This window comes from Kogia breviceps, chromosome 7 (assembly GCF_026419965.1).
Source record: "Kogia breviceps isolate mKogBre1 chromosome 7, mKogBre1 haplotype 1, whole genome shotgun sequence".
Taxonomy (NCBI): domain Eukaryota; kingdom Metazoa; phylum Chordata; class Mammalia; order Artiodactyla; family Physeteridae; genus Kogia; species Kogia breviceps.
In genome coordinates this window covers 108,500,169-108,527,245 of record NC_081316.1, presented here as the reverse complement: position 1 = coordinate 108,527,245, position 27,077 = coordinate 108,500,169, and the positions used below count along the sequence as shown (strand labels likewise).

General features: G+C 58.4%; 1 protein-coding gene across 1 annotated transcript; it reads left to right on the top strand.

Annotated features, from left to right (window-relative positions):
- Positions 1–26,307, top strand: TRIM29 (tripartite motif containing 29). The gene is made up of 9 exons (XM_059070622.2): positions 1–804; positions 9,424–9,519; positions 10,287–10,520; positions 11,705–11,903; positions 14,536–14,634; positions 16,984–17,067; positions 19,261–19,356; positions 22,234–22,310; positions 25,111–26,307. Exons 1-9 carry the CDS (start codon positions 1–3, stop codon positions 25,171–25,173), a joined length of 1,752 nt encoding a protein of 583 aa, XP_058926605.1. The 3' UTR covers positions 25,174–26,307.
- The last annotated feature ends 770 nt before the right edge of the window (positions 26,308–27,077 follow it).

The window sequence follows — 27,077 nt, the reverse complement described above, 5'->3', positions numbered from 1 at the left end:
ATGGAAGCTGCAGATGCCTCCAGGAGCAATGGGGCCAGCCCGGAAGCCAGGGGTGCCCGCAGCTCGCTGGGCCCCAAAGGCAGCCCGGAGAATGGGGCCAAGGCCGAAGGCATAGAGGCCAATGTCACCAACGGGCACAGCAGGGAAGCGGCCGAGGGCAAGAGCCTGGGCGGCTCCCTGAAGCCAGGCGAGGGAAAGGGCCCCCTGTTCTTGGGCAACAAGGGGCGGCGGCCCATCATCCAGTTTGTTGAGTCTGTGGATGACAAGGGCTCCAACTACTTCAGCATGGACTCTGGAGAAGGCAAGATGTCCCCCTATGCCAGGCTCCAGATGGGGGCCACCAAGAAGCCACCCGTCACCTTTGCCGAGAAGGGGGAGCTGCGCAGGTCCATCTTCTCGGAGCTCCGCAAGCCCACGGAGTCCATCACGGAGCCTGGGGACCTCCAGCAGAACAGCTCCCCCCGGGCCGCCTCGAGCAAACTCCTGAGCTCCAAGTCGGGCTCCGAGGAGGTCCTGTGCGACTCGTGCATTGGCAAAAAGCAGAAGGCCATCAAGTCCTGCCTGGTGTGTCAGGCCTCCTTCTGTGAGCTGCACCTCAAGCCCCACCTGGAGGGCGCCGCCTTCCGTGACCACCAGCTGCTCGAGCCCATCCGGGACTTCGAGGCCCGCAAGTGCCCCCTGCATGGCAAGACCATGGAACTCTTCTGCCAGACGGACCAGAACTGCATCTGCTACCTCTGCATGTTCCAGGAGCACAAGGGCCACAGCACCGTGACCGTGGAAGAGGCCAAAGCCGAGAAGGAGGTAACAGCGGGCCCCTCCAGGTCTCCCCTCCCTTGGCGCGTCCTCTCACCCCGTCTTCTCCACTGGGGTTCCCAGGGTCTGGGGCTTAAGTCTCTGCTGTCCCTTGTCCCCTCCCGCCCCCAGGCTGGGAGTCAGAGACGGTTCCCCAATCCTCTAAGGCCTCAGGAGACCAGGCATCTCCTAGATGAGCAAATGGGGGCTCAGCAAAGATGGGGGGCTTGGCCAAGGTCATAGGATAAATTCAAGTCAGGTCAGGGGATAGCCCTCAATCCTGGGCTCTGTGTCTAGCTGGGTCTTTTCCTTCTACCTTCCTTCCTTCCCTCCCTCCCTCCCTCCCTCTCTCCCTCCCTCCTTCCTTCCTTTCTTTTTTACTTAAAGGAGAGAGAATTCTTCCCACCTGAGCAGGGCTGGCTCCTGGGATGAGTCATGGGTGAGGAGAAGGGAATTTGAGGACCACTTCAAGGCCCTTTTTTTTCCTGGCTTCAGAGTTGGCTTTTGCAGTCCAGTGTCTCCTTCTTGTTCTATCTGATCCCCCAGCCGGTCTCTTGACTCTCCCGGTGGCCTCCTTTATCCTTCCCTCCGCTGGGCCCCGTGTGCTCTGTGTGTGTGGTTGGACGTGGACATACCTCCGGCCGTAGGTGGACACTCTTGGCGAGGGTTGGAGTGGGGGTGTGTGTGTTATATTCAGTTGTGGATGTTTGCATATGACTGTATATGTGATGTGTTCAGTGCGCTTGCATTCTGTGTATGTGATCCTGCATGTGCTTCTGTGGGGAGGAGCGGGGGCGCGTGGAAGCCTGTGAATGCGGACACCTTACACCTGGAGAGGGTGAGCTGGACCAAAGGTTCAGCTGTGGCTGTCGCTCCTGACTCCGGAGATGCTGGGCTGGTCTCCCTGCGGCAACACAGCTCGGTGACATGGGCGGTCTCCAGCCGGCGGTCAAGGCAGGGCACCTGACTTTCCGCACCCCGCGGACCGGGGCAGCACAGGACACCCTCTGGGCCCGGCCTTCCTAGCTGGGAGTCTGTAGGTTACTCTCTCCTACCCACACCCCTGGACAGGAAGGATGAGTCAGAGATGAGAAAAGACTCAAAGATCCTTTTCAGAAGCCTCTTTCGGCCCAGGAAAAAGGTGATCCCAGTTTCCCTACATCCCTGACCCCAGTCTGGCATCAAGCTTCAGATAGGGAGATGGAGATGGGGCAGGGGCCACGGACCCCGCCTCCAGGACCTCACCTAGGAAATCTATGCAGAACGAGGGCCGATCATCCTCAGCCACCGCAACCAAGAAATTGCAGAGCCCCAGGCTGTGTTTTAGGAGACCTGACTTCCAGCCCTGGTTTTTGCCTCTAACCATCTGTGAGATGGTGGACAAGTCCCTTCCATTCGCTCAGGCTTGGTTTCCCTTCATGTGAAACTAAGGGATTGGACTAGATTGGAAGTTTTCAAATGACCCCTGGAGCCCTAGGATTCTTGGGAATGTCTTTGAGGTGCCAGGGATGAGGAGGAGGGGGTCGAATTGATGCCAAGGAGTCAGGGGACCCCTGTTCCCACCCCCAGTGCAAGCAGCTCATGCTCTTATTTATCTGTAGGGTTTGGCCCCAAATTTCATCTGAAACAAGGGTATCTCCACCTAAGAAAAGCCTGAGTGCCCCCAGAGGACAGGACGGTCTTGAGCAGTTTTCTCTAGTGGCGCCTGGGACTCGGACTTCACGTTCTAGTACTGGGACAAGACTCAAAGACACAGTTCTCACCCTTGAAGGCTCATGATGTAGGTCAAGAGGCAGAGCTCAGATGCACAAACAAGCCTGGGGCGTATCCCCCCAGTTACACAGCAGTGGCTTTAAGTAAACATCAACTTGCAGAGGACAGAACGTCAGACTGGAGCGTTAGCGATCTCGTCGGCCTGCTCTCCACCTTGCATCCCCATTCACAGGCCCAGAGAAAGGAAGAGACCTGTCCAAGCTCAGTGTTTGCGGAAGAAGTTCCCTGAGTCCTCGACCAATGTTGGAGAGCAACTTAGGGGAAGGGTTAGGGTTCCTTTGAGGGGGCTGGGATTACAGGGACTCAGGGGAAAATGTCTGATTCACTGGAGTGACTTTAGGGGTGGGAGCTTCAGACTGTATATGTGTGTGTGTGTGTGTGTGTGCGCGTGTGCGTGTGTGTGTGCATGTGTGTGTGCACACCAGCATGTAGGTAGGCAGAGATGGGTGGTGCCAAGCAGCTGAGTGGAGATGGAGATGGAGTAGAGCACTTTGTCCCGGTCTGGCTCTGCTGGAATGTCAGACGTGAGGGATGTTGGCACAGAGCAGTGTTAGATGGGTTGACAGATCAAAGTGGACTGACGTGTCAATCCTGGCATCCTTTGGAGGCAGCCCCTGCAGACTCAAACGTGAGGGCCTCACATAGCTTTTTAAATTTTTTTTTTTTAAAGAAGATGTTGGGGGTAGGAGTTTATTAATTAATTAATTTATTTTTGCTGCGTTGGGTCTCTGTTTCTGTGTGAGGGCTTTCTCTAGTTGCGGCGAGCCGGGGCCCCTCTTCATCGCGGTGCGCGGGCTTCTCACTATCGCGGCCTCTCTTGTTGCGGAGCACAGGCTCCAGACGCGCAGGCTCAGTAGTTGTGGCGCACGGGCCCAGCTGCTCCGCGGCATGTGGGATCCTCCCAGACCGGGGCTCGAACCCGTGTCCCCTGCATCGGCAGGCGGACTCTCAACCACTGAGCCACCAGGGAAGCCCACACACAGCTTTTTCCAAGGAGCCCCGTCCAGAACCTCCTCTGCGGCCTGGTTGGTGAGGCCCAGGTGAGGTGATCGCTGACCTATCTTGGTTACTTGCACAAAAGTGTAGACAACACCCAGGGCTGCGGTGCTCATCTCTTGGGCCTCGGATCTTGCTACAGACTCCGAGAAGAGGCAGTGCTGGAGAAAGGCCACTTGGTGTGCCAGCATGACAACCCTTCCTCTGCTGACCCAAGATCAGAAGGTTTCCAATTCCACTCCGAATGTCACAGGGAAGGTCCCCGGATGTCCTGTGGTCCACCCCTCTGCCTCCGGGCATTTCCCAGGCTGGATTAGACTGATGAGATTGCAGCGTACATATCCATCCTTCCCTGTGTCTCCTGGCCCTCCCTTCTGCCTATCCCAAGGGCCTTCTGCTGCATTGGGTCAGGGTGAAGGATTCCTGGCCACGGCTGCTTGCTGCAGGGCGGCCTGCCTGTCCTGGGTCCTCTTGGGCTCTGGGTGGGCAGCCTGGCAAGGCGGCGGGAGAAGTGCTCAGGCCAAGCATTGCTCTGGAGGGCGAGGTCCTAGCTCGTCAGCGCGGCTCAGATTCCATGCCTCGGTCGTTCTCCTGACGCCATCATTTGGCTCGGTTCCTCTCTGTCACCATGGCCTGTGGTTTTGCTTCTGGTCTCGTTGCCCAATTCTTCCTTGAAGAATGAATTGCCAGCCTGCTGGGCATGGGCAGCTGCTGCTCATTGAGTTTTGGGAGCTGTGCTGGTCTGGGCTTTGGGGGCTCTTTGGGTGGTCAGCCATGACCGGGGTTTGGGAAGAGGAGCCAGGCGAAAGGCCTATAGGGTGCGGTGGCGGGTGCTGGGACCATCCTCCCCAGAGAGCCTGGGGGAAAACTTCTGCTCTGGGACAGGGTGGGTGAGAAAGGAGGTAAGATGAACTCTGTGGGTGCTGGGGAGGAAAGGACAAAATAAAAGAGGTACAGAGACAGGAGGCAGGGAAGGAGAGTGCCGGGGAGGCAGACAGGAGACACCCCTGTCTTTATGGAGTACATCTATGTGCCGGGCGCTAGCCTGAGCATTTCCACGGTTCCTCCTGACCATGGTCCCACGGGGTGGGAGTAACTGCATCTATTTTATAGGTGAAGAAATGGGCTCAAAGATGCCAGGAACCTCACCCAAAGTTACAGCACTGGGAGGTGGCAGAGCTGGGATGCAGTTTCATTGTGGCCATAGCCCAGCATGTTTTCTCTCCACCATTTTAAATGTTGTTTTTATAGGGTTGGCAGTGGCTCCTTGGGGTCACCTGGGAGGTTCTGATTCAGGGGGTCGGGGCCTGGGATCTGTATTTTTAAGTCACCCTCAGGGATTCGAATAAGTAGTCAGGTTGGAAATCAGGAATCTAGTCCAGTTTTACCAGGAAGAAACCGAGGCCTGGGAGGTGGGGTAATATGTCAAGGGCCCAATGCTGGTCTGGAGACAGTCTGGGTGATGCTCTTCCCACCCTGTCCCGTCCTGACACCCAAGGGAGCCGAAGGACCGGTGTGTCCCAACTAAGCAGAGTCATACTGGGCTGTCTGACGTCTGTGTGGAAATGGGGAAATCTCTCCAGCGTTTCAGATTCTTATCCATATAATCACCATTTGTCTGAAAGTACAAATCTGGCAATTAACTGGCTCATTTGGCAAATGGCACAGCCAACGGCCTGTGTGATTAATTCAGACCAGGGGAGGATCCCTCGGGGCCCCGTCTCCTCTTCCCTGGGGGCAGCGCAGGCACGTTTCCAAGTGAGCGCTCAGGTGCGTCTGCACCTGAAGGCCCCGTCTGTCCCGGCTGAGACACCACCAGCCACTGGCCACCCCTCTGCTCCCCCAAGGCCGGAAGGATTTCAAGGCTGTGTGGCTTACACAGGCCTGTCCCAGGCAACCGAGCGAGAGGCAATGGACATGGAGGAGTGTGGGAGAAGGAACGAAGAAGGCATTTAGGGACAGGCCTGGGCAGGCTGTAGGGAGTGAGCTGGGGAGAAGGAGGAAGTCGGGAGGGAGGTGTAGACGGGTGGAGCTGATGGGAGCTGAGGCCCTGTCAGACATCAGGAGATTTAATCAGGTTTCAAGGGAGGAGGGAAAGAAGGAGAAAGCGAGGCCTCAGGGGGTGATGGGGAGGGTGTAGGGAGGAGAGGAGAAGAGGCAGAATGGATGAATTGCCCCATCCGTGAGGTGGAGGGGCTTGGGCAGGAGTGAAGGGCACGGATGATGTCCTGGAAGGTACAGAGGATAGCCCAGAGGTTGAGGCCATGCAACAGAGCTGAGTCCTGTTGCTGTGTCGTGGTCTTCCCACTTCCTCGCCGGGAGAACTCAGGCAAGCTCCTCAGTGTTTCTGGGCCTTGCTTTCTGCATCTGTAAAATGGGGATATCCTGCTTGCCTCCCCAGGGGGCTTTTGCAGATGAAAGGAGAAATGCGGGCACATAGTGGATGCTCAGTAAAGCAGCTAGGCTCCTTCCTTCTAAGGTTGCAGGAGAACCCAGTATTTTGGAGCCTTCCCATGTTTTATTGTTTCCTATATCCTGCCTTTTCTGGCTTCTGTGCAACCCTGCCAGCAGGGAAAAACTGCCAAGGGCTAAACAGATGCTGGCTAAACAGGGTTTCACCCCAAACCCTCTTCTCCTGATAGGGTGGTACTCATCCCAGAGGTGAGAGCAGACCCTTCTAGTAGCACAGAGTTCCCAGGCCAAGGTCCCTGGTGCCCTGCAAGTCTGGCCTTGCAAGGGCCCCTCCCAGCCGATGTCGACTTCCCTGGTGCCCCAAAGAAACCAGGAGACTAGTCTCTCCTCCGCCCTGACTGTTCCTGCCCACTGCTGCAGACAGGGCGGCTCCGCTTTTGACCCTTCTCTCGCCTGTTTCCAGATCAGCTGCCTCTCCCTCCGGCCCTCCCAGGTCACTGGCCGACACCTCTGGCTCTCGTCTGTGTGCCCCCCGCTAGCCTCCCTCTTCCCTGCCTCTCTTGCTCAGGATGGAGCCCAGGGGCGGACTCCTGCTACCCTTGGCTGAGGTTCTTCATTTTTCTAGAGCCCATGGACTCTCCCTCCTCTGTACTCAGTGCCTTCTTCCTCCCTCTTGCCCAGTGAGTCTGTGCTCTGCTGGTAAGACCTTTCCTCACCTTAATCCCCATATGCCCCACAGCTGCCAGCAGGTCCCATGAGCACCTCCGCTCACTCCGCTGGCTCCTCACCTTCACCTTCTCTAGGCAAACCTTCTCCCCTCGCGCAGGGGGTTAGCCTGCCTGCACCAGCCCCGTTATCCTACCTCCTTTCCACTTTCCCCAATATCCTCCAATCTTCAGCTCCCCACCATCTAAGCCTCTACTTGGCATCTGCAGCCCAATGTCTTGACCTAACCTCCCTTCACCCCCGGACGATACACTCTGTATCCCGGCTGTGTACGTAACCACTCCTGGGCTCCAGCACCACGGCACACCCCATCCACACCGCTGAGCTCCACCAAGACCTCACCTGTTTGCACCTGCCCACTCCCCTCACTTACCCGTGCCCCGTGGGCCTGCCCGCCACCCTGTCCTCTCCCCTCCCAGCCCGGCTCCTGGTCCATGGAAGGTGCCCCACCCAGCAGTGGGGACGGGACCACTCGTCAGCGCTTTCTCTGTGTCAGGTGCTCTCTGAGAGCCTCACTTACCTGATCCCAGTTCATCCCACACCTGGCTGGGAGACGGCCCTCATACTACCTCCAGGAAAAATGGAGTGACCGAGGCCCCAAGTTTGGTAACTTGTGAAGGCCACCTGCCTAGAGGTGGTGGTAACTGGATTCAAAGCCTTGGAGCCCCAGTCCTGGGCTCTGGGTGGGCTCCCTCCTGGATCCCCCAGGCTCATTTCATGGAAGAAATGCCCTGCGCCTGCCCCCCGGCCCCCCAGGCCTGGGGGTGGGAGTGAATGCACTTTTCTTCTCTGCTTTCCTTGTTCTGGGTGCTGAGGTAGGGTGAGAAGCCCCAGTGCCAGCCGCTCTATTGCTGAGCTGGTGAGGATGTGTCAGCTGCCGGGGGAGGCGGCTTCCAGCATCCCATCCCCCTGGGGCCTTGCTTGCTGGGGGTGAGGGGCTCTGCACGGACGGGAAAGTTGCCCAGCACAGACCCACTGTCTGGCCTTCAGGCTGCTTCCTCACAGCTCAGACCCACCTACCAGTCCCAGGCTTCTCAGGAACCTTCCAGGCCGCCGGCTCTGCCAACCTCGGAGTTCCGCCCGCAGAGAGTCTCCACTGCCCACATGGGGTCTGGGTCCCTTGGCTCTCCAACCTCCCACCACCGTGTCTATTGACAGCTGGCTTCTCCCAGCCTTTGTCCAGAGACCAGGCCAAATCCTCATCTTCCTCCGCATCTACTCCTCCTCTTAAACATTTTCCCTCCCTGGTGATGGCATTTTCCGTGTTGTGGGATTTCCAGCACGTAGCTCGTGGGGCACATGCTTTCTGAGAAGAACTTAGAGTCTCTGGTCTGGGGAGCCCAGGGGTGTGGGCAGAGCAGGTAGGGTTGGAATCCCGGACTGTCTGTCTGGGGGCTCGGCAGCTCCTGCTCTAGGCCTTCCCACCTTCTCCACCAGCTTCTCGGCCCTCTGGGCACTTTTTCAAGAAAGCCAGGACACTCTCTCCTCCATCAATCCACTCCCCTGGGTGTCTGCACAGGGACCCACCAGCAGCCCCCTGGCCTGGGAGAGTATCCAGGAGGGGTGACGTGTGCGCCCAGCTGCTCAGGACTCCTTGCCAAGAGAGCTCACATTCCTGGTGGTTTATGGCTTCCACATCTTGACTCTTCTTGTGGTTCCTCAAGGAGATGGCGGGAAATGGGTGGGACTCTGTGTTCAAAACCCAGCGTAGTGGGGAGACCGGTGAGCACCCCAATGCCTTGGTCTCCTGCCTTCAGGTGGAGATCACCCACCTGTCTTCCAAGCTGGCAGGTGCTTTGGGGGCACTAGTGGGGAACCCACAGAACAAAAGAGGTGCCTCTTGGCTCAACTGGATTGACCTTAGCTTCACGGCTCCACTTTTGTCTCTGTTGTAGCTGTTTTTCAGAGAAGGACATTCCTCCAATGGAAGGAAACTATTATCCATACTTTCCGTGTCCATCAGAGCTCATGTCCCAGCTCATTCCTGATGCATCCTCTTCCCAACCCACCCCAGACCCTGACAGCCCATGTTCTCTTCCTGAGCGGGGGTGCCTAGAACCTCTCCTTCTCTTCTCCTATCCGCCCTCACCGCCTCACTTGCTGGCCTCTCTCCTCCCCCAGGGACCCTGAATAAAGTCCCGATCTTGTCCAAACTGCAGACGTCACTCCCTTTCCCATAAACAGGTTTATAGCTGTGCCTGTCCAGACAGAGTCCCCGCTGGCGGCAACCCAGGCTCCTGCTTGCAACACAAGCCTCACGTCATATCACAGAAACGCTGCACACGGTTACTGCCATGGGACACTCCCTGGGCTGGGCTCTGCTGAGCTGGGCTGTGTCCCCTTTCTCCCCTAAGCTGCTCCCCAATGGCCCCAGGTCCATTGAAAGGAGTGGGAACCCCATAAATGAGCTTCCTTCCTGCTCACGTTGGGTGGGAAGCCTGGCAGAGGGTCAGCCTTATGAAGACATGGCTGGGCTGCCCAGCCCCAGAACCCTGAGTTTACAGTGAGATGGCATTTGACTTGTCACTGGATCCTCGGTGGCTGGCGTTGGTGCCTGGCATTTCCGACGGCCTGATGAGTGTTTGCTGAATGAACAACGGAAGGGCTGAGTGGTGGACCCTGCTCGAGTTTGCCCCCTGGGTGGGCCCACTCCCTGACTCTCTGGTTCTCTTCCACCTCTTCTCCCTGACCTCTCCTCCAACTCTGGCTCCTTCCCTGCAGACAGAGCTGTCACTGCAGAAGGAGCAGCTGCAGCTCAAGATCATCGAGATCGAAGATGAAGCTGAGAAGTGGCGGAAGGAGAAGGACCGCATCAAGGTGAGCGGCCCCCAGGGCTCTCCCTGACCTGTGCTGCCGGGAAGTGGCAGGCCTGTGCTCCAGCTCGGGGTCTCAGGCCCGCAGTTAAAACCCACACTCGTTTCTTCTGGGTTCTCTTGACCCCTTCTAAGTGTGGGCCAGGCATCCATGTTGCCCAGCAACTAATGCTCATTTTACATCATCCCAGCAAATAAAAACCCTGGACCAACTTGTCCTCCAGTGTGGCTTCCAATGTCCACCGATGTCTGTTCTGCCCACCAGGCTACACAGCCGCTAAATGCATGCTATTTTCCCTTTACTTGTGTCAGTGCGGCTAGATGTATGTCTTCCATGGTTTGAATGCTTGGAAACTAGAACCTGAAATCACTGACTCTTGACCCTGGTTACATAAACAGCTCAGTCATTCACTTTCTGAATGATGTTTGGGTCTGGTTGAAGTTTCAATGGACACACCCTGACTCATCTGGGAACTTCTGGGCCCATGGAGTTACCCAAGGGTGGAATGATGGTTTATGTCAACCCACCAAGGGGGAGGAGCTGCTGATAGATAAGAAAAGGTGGCCTGTTAATAAAAACCCTGGCCATCTCTATTAAGAGATGGCATCCCTCAATGATGCCTTTGAACAGGCATTTCTTGGTTGAATAGGCTTGCAGGCTCAGGGCAGTAGAAATGCCCTGACTCTATGTTGGGAACCTAAAGTGCACCCTCTAGGGAGATTTTTAATTACTGAAACTGTCCTTCCTCTCTCCCCTCACTCTGGACGCAGAGCTTCACCACCAATGAGAAGGCCACCCTGGAGCGGAACTTCCGAGAGCTGATGCAGGACCTGGAGAAGCAAAAGGAGGAAGTGAGGGCAGCACTGGAGCAGCGGGAACAGGATGCTGCAGACCAAGTGGAGGTGATCGTGGATGCTCTGGAAGAGAGGGCCAAGGTGCTGCAGGATGACAGGCAGACCAGGGAGCAGATACACAGCATCAGTGACTCAGTGCTGTTTCTGCAGGTAACAAGTAACTCCTCTGTCATTCAGTCCCTCACTCCTTCTATCCACTTATCCAGACCCTCATCCAGTGTCCTTCTGTCCATCCATCTATCAATCTACCATCCACCTATCCACCTCCCATCATCCATCCATCTATCCATCCATTCATCCCTCTAAGCTCCATTCCATCTGTCTATCTAATTTTTCCATCCAAGCCATTTCCTTACCTATTTTAAAGATGGCACACAAATATCACTTTGTCCCAACTTCAATTGATAAGTACAAATAGTGCTCCAGGCTCAGTAGGAAACAGTTCTGTGATCGATTAGTGATGCCTGCACTGGGTATGGGGGTGTGTAACATATAAGCGCTCCATATTTGTTATCCTTCATCTTGTCTGTCTGTCATTTCCTCCATCCATCCTTCCACCTGCTTGACTGTGTTGGGTACTGCATGCCCAGTACTCTATTAGGGGCTGTGGAGAATAGAAAGGTATAAGACATGGTTATTGCCCTCAAGGAGCTGCAATCCGGCTGGGAAGATAAGACACGTACAATTAGAGAACAATATAGAAGAAGGTGTAATTAAGTGATAAAGCCTAGGGTTCAGGAGATAAGAGCCTGTGGAAGCTCTGGGAAGGGCAAACAGGCTGGAGACAGCTTTGTGGAGGCGGTGGAATTTGAACTGGGTCTTGAAGGCCCATTAGGATTTGAGATGAAGGGATTCTCCAGTGAGAGGGAAGGGAGGTGAGAAGTGACAAAGTGTAGAGGCAGTGAGTGGGCATGTGCAGGAGGAGAAACCACCATGACTGACCCATACACTAGTAATTTCTTGCCTTTCTTTGGTGCTTTCACACCCAAAGACTTCACAGCTTGTGTCACACCCATAAACGCCTATGAGGTAGGCACAATGCATCCAGTTGAAGAGATGGGAACCACGGAGTCACAAGTCTCGGTGCTAGTGCCATTAGGGATATTAGCATCTAGTGGATTTTAGTTGAACCCTTTCATTTTACAGAAGAATAAGAAACAAGTGCCTAGTGGGGAAAAGTGGGACTAGTTAGTTAGCAGAGCTAGATCTAGAACCCAGCTCCTCTGCCTCCTGTGCTGAGCCTTCCAGATGGACCATGAAAGCCCCGTGCAGAGAAAGGTCCCCATAGCTCCCGAAGACCCAGAAAGTTAATGGCTTCTTTCCTTTCCTGGTAGGAATTTGGTGCCTTGATGAGCAGTTACTCTCTCCCGCCGCCCCTGCCCACCTATCATATTCTATTGGAGGGAGAGGGCCTGGGGCAGTCGCTGGGCAACTTCAAGGACGACCTGCTTAATGTGTGCATGCGCCACGTTGAGAAGATGTGCAAGGCGGACCTGAGCCGTAACTTCATCGAGAGGAACCACATGGAGAACGGTGAGTCCCCTCTTGTGGGCAGGCCCCAAGGCCGTGGATGTTTCCTCCCAGGTCAATTCCTGCTGCCTGGTGCAGGCCGACAACGAGCCAGCTGGCCCCTCACTGTTCCCAGCCACCCATCCCACTTAAGGGTGTTTGGACTAGGATTCAGGGATGGTACCCCCCCTCCCTGGAAGTTGCTGCCACAGTTATGCAGCTATTACAAGGGGCCTCCAGGGCAGGAAGCATCCCAGGCACTGGCTGCACAAGTGTCCTCTCTGTGGGTTGTCCATCAAACTCAGGGTTTGGTTTCATTCAGCTCTGCGTCTGGTTGGCGGACCCAATCCAGCAGCTGTGTAGATGCTGCAGCTTATAAGGGCCAGACTCCAGCCCGGTGGCTTTGCAGGTTCCAGTGGACATGACCTTGAACTGCGTGTGTGCTTGGAGGGAGAACCTGCCTGTCACCATGGCCGTGCTGAGCAGTGTTGAGCCCAGAGGTGGACTTGGCCTGGTGGCCCAGCTGGAGATGGTTGGGCACAGAGCGTCTCGGTGACTCACCAGCTCCCCTGAAGTCAGCTTCTCTACTGAATCACTCTGTCCTCTGCAGAGGCAACTGAGTCATCTCACAGCACCCTAACATGAGAAACTGCCCCTTTAAGTGCTTTTCCACCAGTCCCCACCCAGTCTCTTTAGGGCCTGAAGCTGGACACTTTCCCCAAGCCCCGCCCAATGGCCCAGGCCTTGAGGTTGCAGCCTAACTAGTGACTTCTAGCCCCAGCACCCCGAAGGCAGTGACCCTGGTCTTTGGTCTCCGAAGGGAGCATGTGATTCTATGGGGTATGAGAAGGGGGTAATAGTGTGCAGAAGGGCTGGGTCTCAGGGGGCAGCGTCTGTATATCTTGGGGATGGTGATGTCACATAGTGTCCCCGTGAGATGTGAGGGACATTCAGTCACACCTGAGGACAGACAAGCCATTTCAGCAAGACCATCATTTGGCTTCAAGGGGCACCTGGGTCCTGCAATCCTAATGACCATGGCGACCATCCGGAGGGGACGGCTCACAGCGATTGGGTGCTCCCTGGATGCTGGCTTTGTGTGAACGCCTCCCTTACATTATCTTAGTCTTCCTGTGGGATGAATTGCACGTCACAGATGAGAAGGCTTAGGCTTAGAGAGGCTTTTCAAAGGTCACATGGCTAAGCAGGGGGCGAGCTGGGTTTCACGCTCTGCTGTTCAGCGCCTCCACCCGGTGTCTTCTCATCTGGGAAGCAGCTGCTGCTGGTGGCCGTGCAGAGGAGCTGGGAGTGTGACGATCATGACCCCTGGGGTACACACCTGGTACGGGAGCCCCTCTGCTGAGGTCTGGTCGGACCGATGAGGACAGCCCTGACTGGGTGGGGGTGGTCCCCCCCACGGCCTGCGGCCCACCCACTATGCCATTTCTAGGTCATGATTGTGCTGGCCATGGCCTCTGTGCAAGTGGGGCCCTGTGCCCTGTCCAAGGTGTGCCGGGAAGCGGCTGCCAGGAGAGGATGGGTGCTACTGATGTCAGCAGCCCTGCACCTGTGCCTGGGGTCCCGGGCCTCCATGTTGGCGTTTTGGCACTGCCGTGTGCTTGGGAGTGTGTCTGGCTGTAGGAGGTGGGGCGTGGGTGGCCGGTGAGTCAGACCTTGGAGTGACCGTCTTCTCTGCCTTGATTGCAGCCTGCCCACCGGACAGACCAGGGACTCAGTCCTCACCGTCAAAGGTGTGGGGTCTGAGACGCACCAGAGCCTCTTCATCCTGGGCTTGGTGGGGACGGGGTGGGGCCAACATCACGGAGGATTTCTATTTGTCGTGAAGTGCCTACTGAGTGCCAGGCCCCTGCCTGGCACACGTGATGGAGATGAAGGAAGAGCTTCCTCACTCCTCCTCTTGGCCGGGAGAGAGGGAGAGAGAAGAGCAGAGGCGAATGTAGGAGGCTGGGAAGTAGCAGGAGAACGGACTGGGGCAGAGGGCAGTTGGGGAAAGGCAAACTTGGAGCCACAGATTTGTTTGGGTTCAGGGGTCTGCCAGTGGGTGTAGGGGGGAGTCGGTTAGGGCTAGTTACCCCTCCTGAGTAGCTCACTCTCCCCTGCACGGCTCCACAGCTGGATCCCTGGCCATGGAGGCCAGTGCTGGGACTTCATTCCATCTCCTTCCTGGGCTGCCAGCAGTGGCTGAGACAGAGCCAGGAAATAGGGGTGAAGGCTCAAGCCCCACATCTGCCCTTATTGGCCATGTGACATGGGGCAGTGGCTTCCCTCACCTCCTGAGCTTCAGTTTCCTTATCTGTCACCTTGGCATCTTCATACCAACCCAAGGGTCGATGCCCACATCAAAGAAGAAGTGAAACTCAGCAGCACCTCGTAAACTGCAAAGTGCCTTGCACACGTCTTCCTCACAGGGGCCAGTCCCAGGGAGGGTGGATGGCCCACCACACAGACCCTCTCTCTCGCCCCCCAGGAGCTCAGGGCCGGAGGGGATGCTGGGCAGGGGGCCACCTTCTCCAAGGTTGGGGACCTCGCCTCTCCCTGGGACAGAGGGGTTATGGGCTGTCTCAGCGACACCCTCAGTGGCTCAGCTCATCCTCCCCACCCGCCCCTCTGCTGACCCGGCCTCTCTGCTTCCCAGGGGGTGACCGCTACGCGAACAGCTACAGTAACAGCTACACCAGCGAGTGGCGTGCTCCAGACACCGTGAAGAAGTACTCCATGTACCTCACATCCAAGGGTAAGGGAAGGGAGCAGATCCTCCGCTGAGGGGGTCGTCCGGGAGAGGAGCAGCCAGGTTCCCCTGGGGAGTGACCCTCGCGGATAGGCCTGGGAAGGTCCTGGCGCCTGCCTGCTCCCCGGTGTAAGTAGCAGCACCTCCTCTCGCCCTCTGTCTGGCACCTTCTCTTCAGCTTCCCTGCTCTGTGCCCACCCCTCCCACCCCCGTGCCTCCAGCCCACACCCTCCTTCTCTTTCCTTCCGGAGGGGCTCCTGGCTGCTGGCCTCAGCCTCTCCCATCCACCAGGCTGAGCTGTGTTTTGCTTCTGCTGAGGTTTCTGTGGTCCTGAGGGAGGGCTGGCTTCTCCAGAACCATCCTGCTCCTCCAGACAGGGGGACTGATGGCTGCTCTTTTAAATTCCTCAGCCCCGCTCTCCCCCATGCACGCCAGCCGCTCAGCCCTCCTTCCCAGGCCCTGGCAAGGCGCTGCCTGCGGGGCGGCAGCCCAGCTGGGCCTGGGTAGAGAGACCAGCGCCCGCCTGTCCTTGCCCTGCGGTAGCCCGTCACATTCTTTGGCACCAGCAACAAACCACAGCAATGCCCGTGACGTAAGGGTGGGTGTGCCCGGTGGACAGAGGCATATGTGCAAGTGTGTGTGTTGTGAGGGGCCGGGGGTCAGGACAGGAGAGGGTGTGCAGGGAAGGGAGAGAAAGGAGACGTGGGGAAGACGCCAGGGCCTGGAGCAGGGAGCCTCAAGGCCCTGGGCACTGATCCACACGCCTCAGATCCGGTGGGAGGGGCCCAGCGGAGATGAGCTCAGCGGACAGGAACCTTGGCCTCTCCACCCAACTTGAAAACAACACCTGGGCTTCTGGCAAAGAAGCTGGACCTGAGTACCCAGCCCTACATTCCTGGTGGGGGCCCGGGCCTGGCCGGTCCTGCTCCCTTCCCTCCCCCAGGGCGCTATCCTTTGGGTCTAGTTCTGTGAGAGGGTGAGCTGCATTAACCAGCCCTATTCCAGCATCACTGGCCCTGGCCCAGACCCTCTGGCTCCCCGGCTTCTGAGGATTGGACCCTGGGGTGGTATCAAGTCTCCCGACTGGCCCCTGCTTGGCTGGCCTGCTCTGTAGAAGGCAGAGAGGAGAGGAGCAATAATGCAGGATTGAGGAAAGAGCATGGAGCCGCCCAGATGTCACCCGAGAGCCCGGGCCTGGTGACCTTGGGCTGGTCACTGCCCCCTCAGTATCCTCATCTGAGAAGAAGGAGGTTGGACTCAGCTGTCAGGAGAGCTTCTAGCTCTGTTACCGTGAGTCAGGCTGTGACATTTGTAGGGAGAAGAAATAGGTTCCTCCGGTGTCTCTGCCCCTGCACTGGGGACGGGAGGGAGGAAATCTGGGAGCCCCGGGCTCAGGGTAGAGGCAAGGGAGGGGCCGAGGGAGTCAGCAAGGAGATCAGGAAGCAAGGCCACCAAGGGGTAGTGGCCTGAGTCTGGGAGCTTTGGGGCAGTGAGACTTCTGGGAGAGATTAGCTTCCAGGCTCCCTGCAAGAGGGGCCAGGGGCTCGGTAGAGGGGGCATGGCTGTGATGGACAGAGGGTGCAGGGCGAGAGGGATGGACTGCAGGCGTGCGGGTTTAGAGGAGGACCAGCTGGGGCTCGGCCAGAGAGGGAGTGGGGCTGGTTAGGCGGGAGCCAGTGGAGGACCCTGACCGATGCAGACGCACGTGGGGAACGTGCTGTCTTCATCCGTGGAGTAGGGCTGTGGAGCCTGTTCTGTCTGCCTTCCTCCCAAGACTGTCGTGGAGCCCGAATGGGGGAGGGAGGGGAAACTCCTATGCCATTTAGAGATCGTCCCTGGGGAGAGCATCCCCGTAGCGGGGGAGGTATTTGTGGCACAAGCTCATCAGACCCCTCCAGGCGGCAGCCCTCATTCGGTCAGGGGCCCTACACTTCTGCCCCACGGTGGCCATGGCCCAACTTCCTCACGGGCACCCCATTTCCCAGCCTCTGGGGTCTCAGTCACACGGGGCCTGGCCCAGGAAGGCTCTGGTGACCCTCAAAGGCCCTAATTAGGGCAACCATACATCTCAGTCCATCTAGGACTCTCCAGGTTTACACCCGGTACCCTCAGCATAACTATTCATAGCACCCTTTCACGCTCAGAGCCATTCTGAGTGGAAGGGTAACTTACGTGGTCACCTTATCCTAGACCCAAGGGAGCTGGCTTGGTGGGGGCACAGGCCCTGGCACAGGCAGAGGTCACTGTCTGGGGGCAAGGAATCCTGCAGTACACCCCTCAGGTCAGAACCACAGGCCCCCGACCGAGCCAGGGCCCCCTTTCTGCGATGACAGCCCCTGCTCGTGTGCTTCACAGGTGGGGCCAAGACGTCGTACCAGCCGATGTCTCCCAGCCGCTCCTCCAAGGAGAAGACTGTCAACAATCTGTATGGTACCAAAGGTAGGGGGCGGCTCAGCTGGGGGGTGGGCAGGGCCTGTGTGGGAGCCGAGCAAGAGGGGCTGCGGGCTGGGTCAGGGGCAGGGCGCCTGGGCTCCCCACGTGAGGTGAATGTGGGGAGCTGGGCTGGGGTTGGGGACCCAGAGGCGGGTGACAAGGGGTCCTAGTGGGCTTAGGGCGTGTGAGCATGTATGCGCGTGTACGGGCACGTGTGTGCGTGTGTACGCACGTGTGTGAGGACTTTCCTCAGTCGTCAGGCTGAGGAAAGGCAGCCGGGCACCTCGGCATCCCTGGAAGTCCCTGAGTCCGTAGGATCTTCTCCCTGAAGGCTGAGTCAGGGGGAAGTGAACACCGGCCTTAGGTGTGGGGACTTCCCTCAGCAGATGTCGGGGCAGGGGACCACAGAGGATCTCTCCTGATTTGTGTACTCCTGGGTTGGAAAGTCATACGGTGGTTAAGACAAACTAGGGGAGCAGGAAACGAGAAGTCAGGCATGCTATGAAATGGGCCGTCCCTGGAAACCCAGGAGGTATTGTTGCCAGGGAGATGTGTGGGCGACTCATCCTTAAGACCCAGGAGGGGTGGAATGGGGGTGGAGACACGGCTTTCCCAGGGAGAGCTGCTGAGCGCAGGGTCCCCTCTGCCCACAGCGCTGAGGGCACCGCTGCGCCTAGGGCAGGGCTGACCCTAGATGATCCCAGCTTCTGGGGGCTCCTGCGGGGGCTGCCACATGCGGGGGGGGGGGTTGGAGGGGACCGGGCCAGCTCTGCCAGAGCCCCCCTCGGACACAGCACCGGGACGTCTGAAGAGATGAGGAAGGGAGTTGGGGCTCGGTAGTGAGGACAAGGCCCCCGGAGATCTGGAAGGTCAGGGGCACCGTGGGCAGGGCCGTGCCCAGGCCTCTAGGTGCAGGACTGGGTTCACCACCAAGCACAGGAGACTGTGAGCTCTGTGAGGGCAGACGCTGGGTCTGCCCTGTTCCCCGCTGTGACCCCAGGGTCCAGAAGAAGGCGGGGCTCAGCAAACATTTGTTGAATGAGACCAAGAGGGGACCAATGAATGGGCAAAGGAAAGGGCAAGGCGGATGGCCCCTTGGAGGCTTGGCAGGCATGCTCAGTGAAGGCCTTGCTGCAGAGTCTGCCCGAGATCCCTGTGGGAGGGGGTCCACGACGGGGCAGGCCACCCGCCCCAACCCCATGTGACCGCTGACCCGGCTCCAGCCCGCAGGCAGCAGCAGGAGAAAATCGCCAGGGCCGGTGGGCTCCGCTGTGGAGTGAGCTCGGCTAAGGGGGAGTCCCCCACGCTCTGGGCTGCTGAGAGGGTGCACTGCCCACAGGGGCTCTCGGAGGCCCTCGCGGTGCTCCTGCTGTCCCTGCCACACCGTCCCCATGGCCTCTTTTTGTCCACCTGCAGATGGACTCTTGGAGCCTGTTCAACCTGGCGAACAGAATTTCAGGGCTTGTATCAGCTGCTTCCACCTCCAAGTTTTAGCCTGTGTTTGTATTTATCTGTTCCTTTACTCACTCATCCATCCATCAGCTGTACAGTGAGCACCTTCCAGGAAGCAGGCTGGGTGCCAGGCACTGAGTGTGATGCTGGGCCAGATGGGCATTCCACCTGCGCCCACAGAGCCCGGTGGGGGACGTGGACCATTAAACGTGCAGTTACAATGCGGTACGGGGCATGGGGCTGAGACACATGCCGACTTAACTTAGGGGAGGTGACAAGGAAGCTGACACCTGAAGACCCGACACCTGAATTTGCTAAGCATGGGGGAGCAGGTGGGCTATTCTAGGCAGAGGATCTGGTCTGTGCAAAAAGCCTGGGGCAAGAGAGAGCCTGGTGTGTGTCAAGAGCTCAGAGTGCAGCCTGGTTGGAACGTTGAGTGATGGAGGCCCACCTCCAGGCGAAGGCAGAAAGTGGAGACAGTGGGGAGGGGTGAGGGCTGTGCTAAGGACTTTGTACCTTAATCTGAGGGCAGCGGGCTGTTATGTAGGGCAAGGACCTGACAACACTTTATAGTTTAGAAGGACAACTTGATGGCAGGAAGGATTGGCCGGAAGTGTGACCAGGCCCCGGCAGTATCCTGGCTGGAGACGTGCGGGGGCTGGAGAGATCCACAGAAATGGCCTTGTCCCAGCCTCCGTCCCCCATGCCAAGCTGTCCAGGGCTGATGCCTCTTCGTTTCCCCACCAGGTAACTACACCACCCGGGTCTGGGAATACGCCTCCTCCGTTCAGAGCTCCGATGACCTGCCTGCCGTGCAAGGCAGCTCTTCCTTCTCCCTGAAAGGTGAGCTCACCCCATCCAGAGTGCCTTGGACTCTACTCACACGTTCTTACCTTGTAAGGATCGGAGCCCTGCCTCCACGTCTCTGCTGTCAGCAGGGCTGGGCCGCCACACGCCGGTCCCTCAGGATGTGCTGTGATACAGGCCTCGGTGTCAGGGAGGTGCGGACACACGACACCCTCTACACCCCCCACCCCAGATATCCCCGGGGTGCTTCCATCAGGCACCGAGTCTTCCTACTGCAGAAAGTTTATTTAACTCAGTCACCCAGTGACTCCCAGCCTTGGTTGACTCTAGAACCCTGTGACCACACAGCACCTGTCGGCATCCCGCGGAGCCAGAGTCCTGCCGAGTCCCTGCTGGGAGAGGCAGATGAGATGATCTCTAAGGCCTTCCAAGTCTGATTCTGCCCCCCAGGGCTCTTTGACAAGGCTGACCCCTGGGGATGGGGTCATCCTGAGGGGCAGGCCTGAGCCAGGCCCCAGCTCACAGTGGGGCCCACGGCCCTCCCATCTCTTCTGAAACGTGCATGGGGCAGCTCTGGTGGGCTGAGGTGGGAGTAGGCCTGTCTGCCTTCTGGCTTGGAGACATCAGGACTGGGAGACAGGATAGGCAAGCTGGGTGGGCTCAGGCGGAGGGGGTGGGAAAGGGGCAGGCGGACCTCCCGGCAGTGGCCTCGGATGGTGGCTTTATCATCTAGCATTCCCTTCCGGGCCGGATCCCAGCCTATACCCAGGGCTGGGATTCTTGGATCTACCAGCAAGGAGATATGACTAGAGGGTCCCAGCCTGCAGGACCCCCAGGCCTGGGGAGTTCTGGGACTTGTCTTGGCCTGTCTGGCTTCCAACAGACCATCCCTGCTCTCTGGTCAACCTTGGATCAAAGGCCACCCGGCAGGGAAGACGGCCACCCTTAGGTGTGATTTGGAGCTTTCACGCTCCCTAGCATCTCCCCGTTGGCCTGCAGTCTCCCCAGGCAAAGACCTTGTCCTAGGAGAGCCTCTCCTCAAAAACACCAGGACCCCGGGACACCTGTTGGCACCTTCACGCAGATCAGCTCCCCAGATCTGGTGGGAATGGCCTATATGGGGGTTCTGGGCAGGGACTGCCTGCCTGGGAGGACTGACCCCACTGACTCTGGGGTGGGGGGAGGCAGGGAGTACACTCAGGCTGCCAGGGAGGACTGAGTGAGGGCTTTGAGAGGGGCCGTGCCCATGGGACGTGTGACTCCCTCTGGCCCCTCCTGGGACCAGTGCTAATGGCTCTCTCTCCCAGCAGGCACTGGGAACGTCCCCTTGGGACAGGCTACCACAGAATTTTCTAAACCACTGGATGGCACTGGGCTGTTTAAATATCATCCTGGTACCTGCCTGTTTTACTCCCCCCCCTCACCTTCCCTCCCCCACCCGAAAAGCAGGGCAAATGGGACACTCGATGGGGCTCTCTGCCACCTCTAGGGTGTCCTGGTCCCGCCTCCCCGGAGCCTCCCAGAAGAGGATGCATGCCCCTCGCCCCCTGCCAAGCCTAGCCCACCTGCCCCTGGATGCTGCCTGCTATACAGGCTGGTCTCCTGGACCACAGCACCCCTGCCCCATCCCCATCCCCACCCTCTCTCATGGCTGGCTTGGGATCTTCTTTCTGGGAACTGAGAAGTGAGACCTGAATTCCCCCCTCTCAACCTCCCACTCAGGACCTGAGGAACCCTCTCTTTCCAAGGCTGCCTCCATCCCCAGATGCAGGGAGACAGCCGGGTTCTCTGCTGTTTCCACCCCCTTGCCAACACGGGGAAGGGCCGGCCTCGCCGGCAGCCTGGCAGTGCTACAGGTGGTTTCTGGGCCTGACCAGCTCATCCGCCTTTGAGCAGGCCGGCCTGCCCAGGGCTGCCCAGCCTGCAGGGCTCCAGCCTGCCGCTGCCAAGGACAGACCCTGTTTATTTCTTGAGCTCCTCCATGTCTAGGTCACGGCCTCTTCCTTGCCAGCACCACCCCCAGTCCCTGCAGGCTGAGGGCTGACGCTGAGAGCACTTTTCACAGTTCTGGGGACTGGAGCTCCTTACAGACCCGCTGGGCTGAGGCGGGGGTGGAGGAGATACGCTTGGGCAGCTCTGCCCCGGACCAGCGCCTCGAGGACCCCAGGCTCAGATGGCGCCCATGTGCTCCAGGCCCCCTCGGGCTCGCTGGTTTAACCCTGGACCGCAGCCACGTTGCTGCCCCTCTCTGGGCCCCAGCCTCCCGCTCGTGAAGCAGGGAAGAGAGAACCAAACTAAGGCAGACAGAACATGAGGATGGGTTTTGGAGTCCAGCAAACCTGGGTTCTAATTCTGACCATTGATTATTAGCTGTGCGACTCAGGGCAACAGAAACAGGGAAGACCTATGCGAGTCCCAGCACAGTGCCGGGCACGAGTGGAGCCAATACATGGGGAGCCTCGTCCACACAGTTGGCGGGGGTCGGGCGGGGGAGCTGGGATGAGTGCCTGATGGTGGAAATCCTGGCAGGTCGTGCTCATAAAGTGGCTTCCCTGGGCTTTGGGGAGGGGAGGGGTCTGTGGGGTGAGCCTTCAGGGTGGGTGGGGGAAATCCCAGCGAGTGGTGTGATCCTGACCTGGATTTGGGGTGACACTCCCCTGCCGCCTGGCCCAGCCCACCTGGCCTGTTCCTCCTCCTTCTGTCTGCCTTGGTGCCCCCTCCCTTTGGGCCACCTCCTCAGGATTGTCCATTGCAACCCTCCTGGCTCCTGCATGCCTCCTCAGGGTTGGCTGCACTTGGTAAGGGGCTGGATGGAGCTTGGCAGTCACTTTGGAGATGGCGTCTGCCGCCCTGGCCCTGGGCCCCTGACCGCCAGCCCACGCTCCCTCTGACCGGAGCCTCTTGTCTCCCCAGGCTATCCTTCCCTCCTCAGGAGCCAGAGCCCCAAGGCCCAGCCCCAGACTTGGAAATCCAGCAAGCAGAATTATCTGGTGAGTGAGGAGAGCCTGCCTGACGTGAGCATGAGCAGACTGGGTGCTGAATGGGGCTCCCAGGAGCAACTGGTCAGGGTCTGTGGGAGGATGGTGACGTCTCCAAGCCATGCGATGGAGGTGGCAGTGGCCTGAATACCTGTGTACGGCAAAGGGTAGTAAAGAAAGACCCAGGGCTAATAGGCAGGGGGCCTGGGTAAAGATATACTTTTTGGGTCTCGATTTTCTAATCTGTAAAGTGGGCAGCCCAGGATTTTTTTAATGTGCGAAAGGTCGTTTGCTGCCTATGCTTGTTGAATGACGGCCAAAATGCTGAGTCCGGGGGACGGGCATCCTAGAGATGAGTCTCGCTTCCCTGGGAGCCAGCTCTGACAGCATAGAAGCCATTGGGATGATAGCGTGGGTAAGGCAGAGGCTGCAAAGTTAGGAATAGATATATTTAGGGTTCGATAGCTCATGACCCCGAGCTGGGGCATCAGAGAGCAGCACGAGAGGACGCATGGTCTTGGGGTCCAGCCACCTGCTGACTGTGGGGTCCTGAGTGAGTCAGAGCCCTCCCTGGGACTCTATAATGCGGTGCTGAGATGGGGTTGAACTCTAATACCTTTAGACCTGACATGCCTGAGCCCTGCCCGAGACCTCAGCGATCAGGGGTGGTCCTTCCTTCACGTGCTGTGCCTTCACTTCCCCAAACGCTCTCCTCCAAGGCCCATGCCAGGCCCTGCTGAAGGAGTCAGCCAGCTGCCTTGGGATGGGGGTGGCATCTGCTGGGCCCAGGGGCTGGAACCCCCGGCTCCCTTCTGTCTTTGCATTTGGAGGTCAGAGCATGGAGAGGTGATTTGCTTCAGGTCACAAAGAGTGACTGGGGCTGGTCTAATTGGAGAGAATCTTTAATTTGCTGGCGATGGAGCTAAGTGATGGTGTGTGTAATCTGAGCCAGGCCCAGGGCCACTGTAATAGCAGGGCTGCAAAAAGCAGATATGGAGAGAAAAAGGAAGCTTTCTCTTCCTGGACTCGGTCCTTCTCCTCCCTCCCACTACTTTCCCTCCCTCCCAGAGCCCTGATCCCAGCAGAGAAGGCTCATCACCACCTTGAGATGTCTGGCAGGGCAGGGTTCTGGGGTCCCCAGCTGGCACCCAGCACCGGGGGAACGGAGGCAGGTACTAGCGTAGGAAGAGGCTGGCCTGGGGTCTGGCCCCAGTCCGCTCACCAGCTTGCCATGCGAGTCATTCTTCCCCTGTGCCTCTGTCTCCCAATCTGTCACATAAGGCAGATGGCCTGGATGCTTTCATAGCTCTTCCAGCTTTCATGTGCTGTGACCCTGAGCCAGGGAGGGAACGGGGCAGGGGATGGGGGTGTGTGTGTGCAGGGAGCGCCCTGCCCAGGTGCTCTGTTTGTGCCCGCCTACCACCCTGGACTCTTGACAAGACAGCTCCATTCACTGACCTGTGATCCATTTGGTTGACCCAGCCTTCCTATAAGAAAGGCTTCAGCCATTTCTGGGTCTATTCACTTTGCCTTACTGACTCCTTTGGGGTCCAGGCCGGCACCTGGGGATTAGGAGACCTGGTCCAGGCCCTGCTCTGCCACTGAGTAACTCTGGCTATGTCTTTCCCCGCCCTGAGTCTCCATCTCTTCCGCTGTTTAATAAGTGTGTTAACCAAGGCCTGAGCTAAGTTCCCTCAGCCCCCGCATTCCACAGGCCCCCAGTCCTGCTGTGCACCAGATGTAGGCAAGGAGCTGCTGTAGATACAGGTTTCCAGGCAGGCAGGGCCAGGGCAGGGGCTGGGATAGCCCTTGGGGTCTCCTGTACTGGGGTCATTGGGGTGTGAGGCGGGCCCAGGCTCTGACCCAGCTCAAGGGCGAAGCGGCTTCTGGAGGCCCTCTAGGGGCCAAGGGTGCTCGCGGGGGCAAGCAGCGGCTAAAACGTGCTCTTCCATTGCAGACTGGAGGGCGATTGCTCAGGGCCCTGATGGAGTGATTGCGAGGAGAAGGGAGTGCTGATTTTGTGAAATTGCTGCGGGATGTAACACACAGGCTGGCAAGAAAGTTGTCGCCGGCTCTGTCCTGAGAGATGCTCCCTGAATCCCTATGAGGGTTCTGGGATGAGAGAGGCGGAAGGTCTGGGGTGGGAGGCCCCCAGTCTGTGTTGGGCTGGGGCGGTGGTTTGCCCTCTCTGCACCCCTTCTGTCAGGGAGAATTATGCAGAGAGAGCAGAGACCAAGTCTTGAGACTCAGAAGAGGTGCGTTGACATGGGTGGGGCAGGGGGTTGAGCTCTGGAGCCAGGTTGCTGGGTCTCGAATCCCAGCTCCTCTGCTTGCCAGCTGGGTGACCTTGGGCAAGTTGCATAGCCTCTCTGTGCCTTGTTTTGTTCATGTATAAAATGGGTATGATAATAGTAACCCACTTAATTGGGTAGTTGTGAAAATTCAGTAAGTCCGTCTATGGAAAGCCCTCGTACCAGTTCTGTAGGGTAGAGAACACCGTATTAATGGGAGCTGCGCTGGTGCTGGGAGGGGCTTCCTGGGTGTGGAGAGACGGGTTGACGAGACTGAAGTTCAAGCTCACCAGTCGAATGATGGAGTGAATTCTAATTAGGATGTGGACCCGGAGATTCTGATAATACTGGGGCCCAACTCCAATCCCAGGGTAGAAGGAGCTTGTGGGTTAGGCCACAGGCCCCTAGAATTATTGGGGTTCAGACCACTGCTGCTTCCTGGGGGCGGCTAGGGGGTGGGCGTCTGGCTGGTAAGCTCGAGTGCCCTCCGACCTCCCTAACTACTCCTGTTTCCCCCGCAGTCTCCCTTCCGGCCCTTCCACGTCAACAAAGGCGACGGGATCAGGTCCAACGAGGCCCCATGAGTGCCAGGCGCAGAAACGAGGCTCCGCCGCCCCTGCCCTCCCCAGCCAGCCCTGCTGCCCTTGCTGCCCTTCTCATCTGGGTGGGAGGGGGCCTGGCCCTCCCCCTCCTCCCCATCAGCCACGCTGCATCCGGGCCCCCTCCTGCTCTGTGACTAAGGATCACCATCTTTCCTGTGCTCAAAGGCCAACTCTCACGAGGGTGAGAGATAAGGCTTTTCTCCCCTAACATGCCACATTCCCCCTTTTGGGTGGGATCCTTGGCGCCGGTAGTGGGTGCCCACATGGTACCAGCCTGCTTCCCCCGCTCAGGCCCCTGCTGTCTTCAGGCCTGTTGGCCCTTTCTCTCCAAGGCCCCTTACCCCGTGATGCTGTCAGTAGGTGCCTGGCCATGACAGTCGCCCATCTCCCATCCACACGGGCCCACTTCTCCCCAGCAGCCTGGCCCCCTAGGGAGAAGACTGGCCCCATGTGCCCTGCTCTGGTCCTACCTACCCAGGCTCAGCCTGGCAGGGCCTGCAGCCCTTGGCCACCACGGAGGAAAAGCTCTCAGTGTCTTGGCATCACCCTGCCCGGCCTTGGGTCTCCCCACATCCGCCGCGAGTCTGTGGTCCCTGAGGACGGGCTCTCCTGGCTGACAGGATGAGCTGCACCAAGGCGTTCCTTTCTTCTACCTGCTGAGATAAGCGATTCCCTTGATGTGATATACTCCACCCATGAAAATAGCTGCCGGCCCAGCTGCTCCGAGGCAAACGTTTCATTGGTTTCATAATCGTGTTTCTCCCTGACAATAGGCTGGCGCCAGTGTGGCTGGGCTGGTAGCCGCGGGGGCTACGGGGGCTTATTTACAATGTGCCTTACACCCTGCCCGCACCCCCATCTACTGCCCCCACTAGAGTCTCCCTCTTACCTCTCACTACCCTCCATGTTACATGTTGTCATGGGGCCCAGGGCCTTGAGAGGAGCTCACACCAGCAGCACCAAGGTGGGGTCACCCCTCCTCTCGCCGTCCCCCTCCCAAGGGCCTATGGGGGCTACGGGGACCGGGGTGGGGGCCAGCTGGCAGGGGTGGGAGAGGGAGGGAGGGAGACATTCAGCTTGGGCTTCCCCTTCCTGAATAAACCATTGATCACTCACTTCTTTGTATTGAACAAGCGTTTCCTTGAGGGTCACCGGAGGGACTGTCTGCAGTTCTTCTGAACACACTTTTTCCGCCTCTGATGAGTACGGGGTCATCTCCCCTCTTTCCTCCAGAAGACGTGGTTCTTTTGGATCTCCCTCCCACCCCTCCCCATGCCCACCTGAGTGCCTAGCGGGCAGTGCAGGACGCTGGACCTTTCTGAAGCGGCCTTGGCTAACAGTGAGCCGAAAGGAGAATGGTGCAGGTGGGGTCTGGGGGATCACCTGAGTACCCTGAGGGCTGTGAGAGCTCAGAGCCCCTGGCCAGCCTAGCCCAGAGTCCCCAGAGGGGAGTCAGGCCCAGGAGTGGCTACCCACAGGCCGGGGTGGAGGCCAAGCAGAGGCTTCACACCTGAGAGCCTTCTTAGTAGAGGGAGGGCTTCCTGGGCGGGGGAGACCACAGCCGAGGCCTGGCAGGGGAGCCCCGCTCCCGAGGGCAGCGCCTTCCTGAATCTGGGCCATGGGGAAAGGAGATGAGGCCTTCCAGTGCCTGGGAATCCAGATAGGGCTGGAGAGGCAGTCAGGGAAGGCTCCCTGGAAGAGCCAAGCAAAACAGAAGGAAGCATGACTTGGGAGGGAGGGAAAGAGGGTGCAGGAAAATTACACCCCTGCCCCGGTATGGCTGGGACCCCCCCCCAGGCCCCTCCTTTCTCATGTCCTTCTTTGCTCCCCACCGGGGACCAAATGATCCCAGGGAAGCAGCCGCACGCACCTCAGTAAAAGAACCT

What these genes read in the sequence shown, in the direction of transcription:
- TRIM29 (XM_059070622.2), top strand. Translation starts at nt 1, where the DNA reads ATGGAAGCTGCAGATGCCTCCAGGAGCAATGGGGCCAGCCCGGAAGCC. An exon ending in AGGAGAAGGACCGCATCAAG is followed by an intron (nt 9,520 to 10,286) that starts GTGAGCGGCCCC and finishes CTCTGGACGCAG; the next exon opens with AGCTTCACCACCAATGAGAA. An exon ending in CAATCTGTATGGTACCAAAG is followed by an intron (nt 17,068 to 19,260) that starts GTAGGGGGCGGC and finishes TTTCCCCACCAG; the next exon opens with GTAACTACACCACCCGGGTC.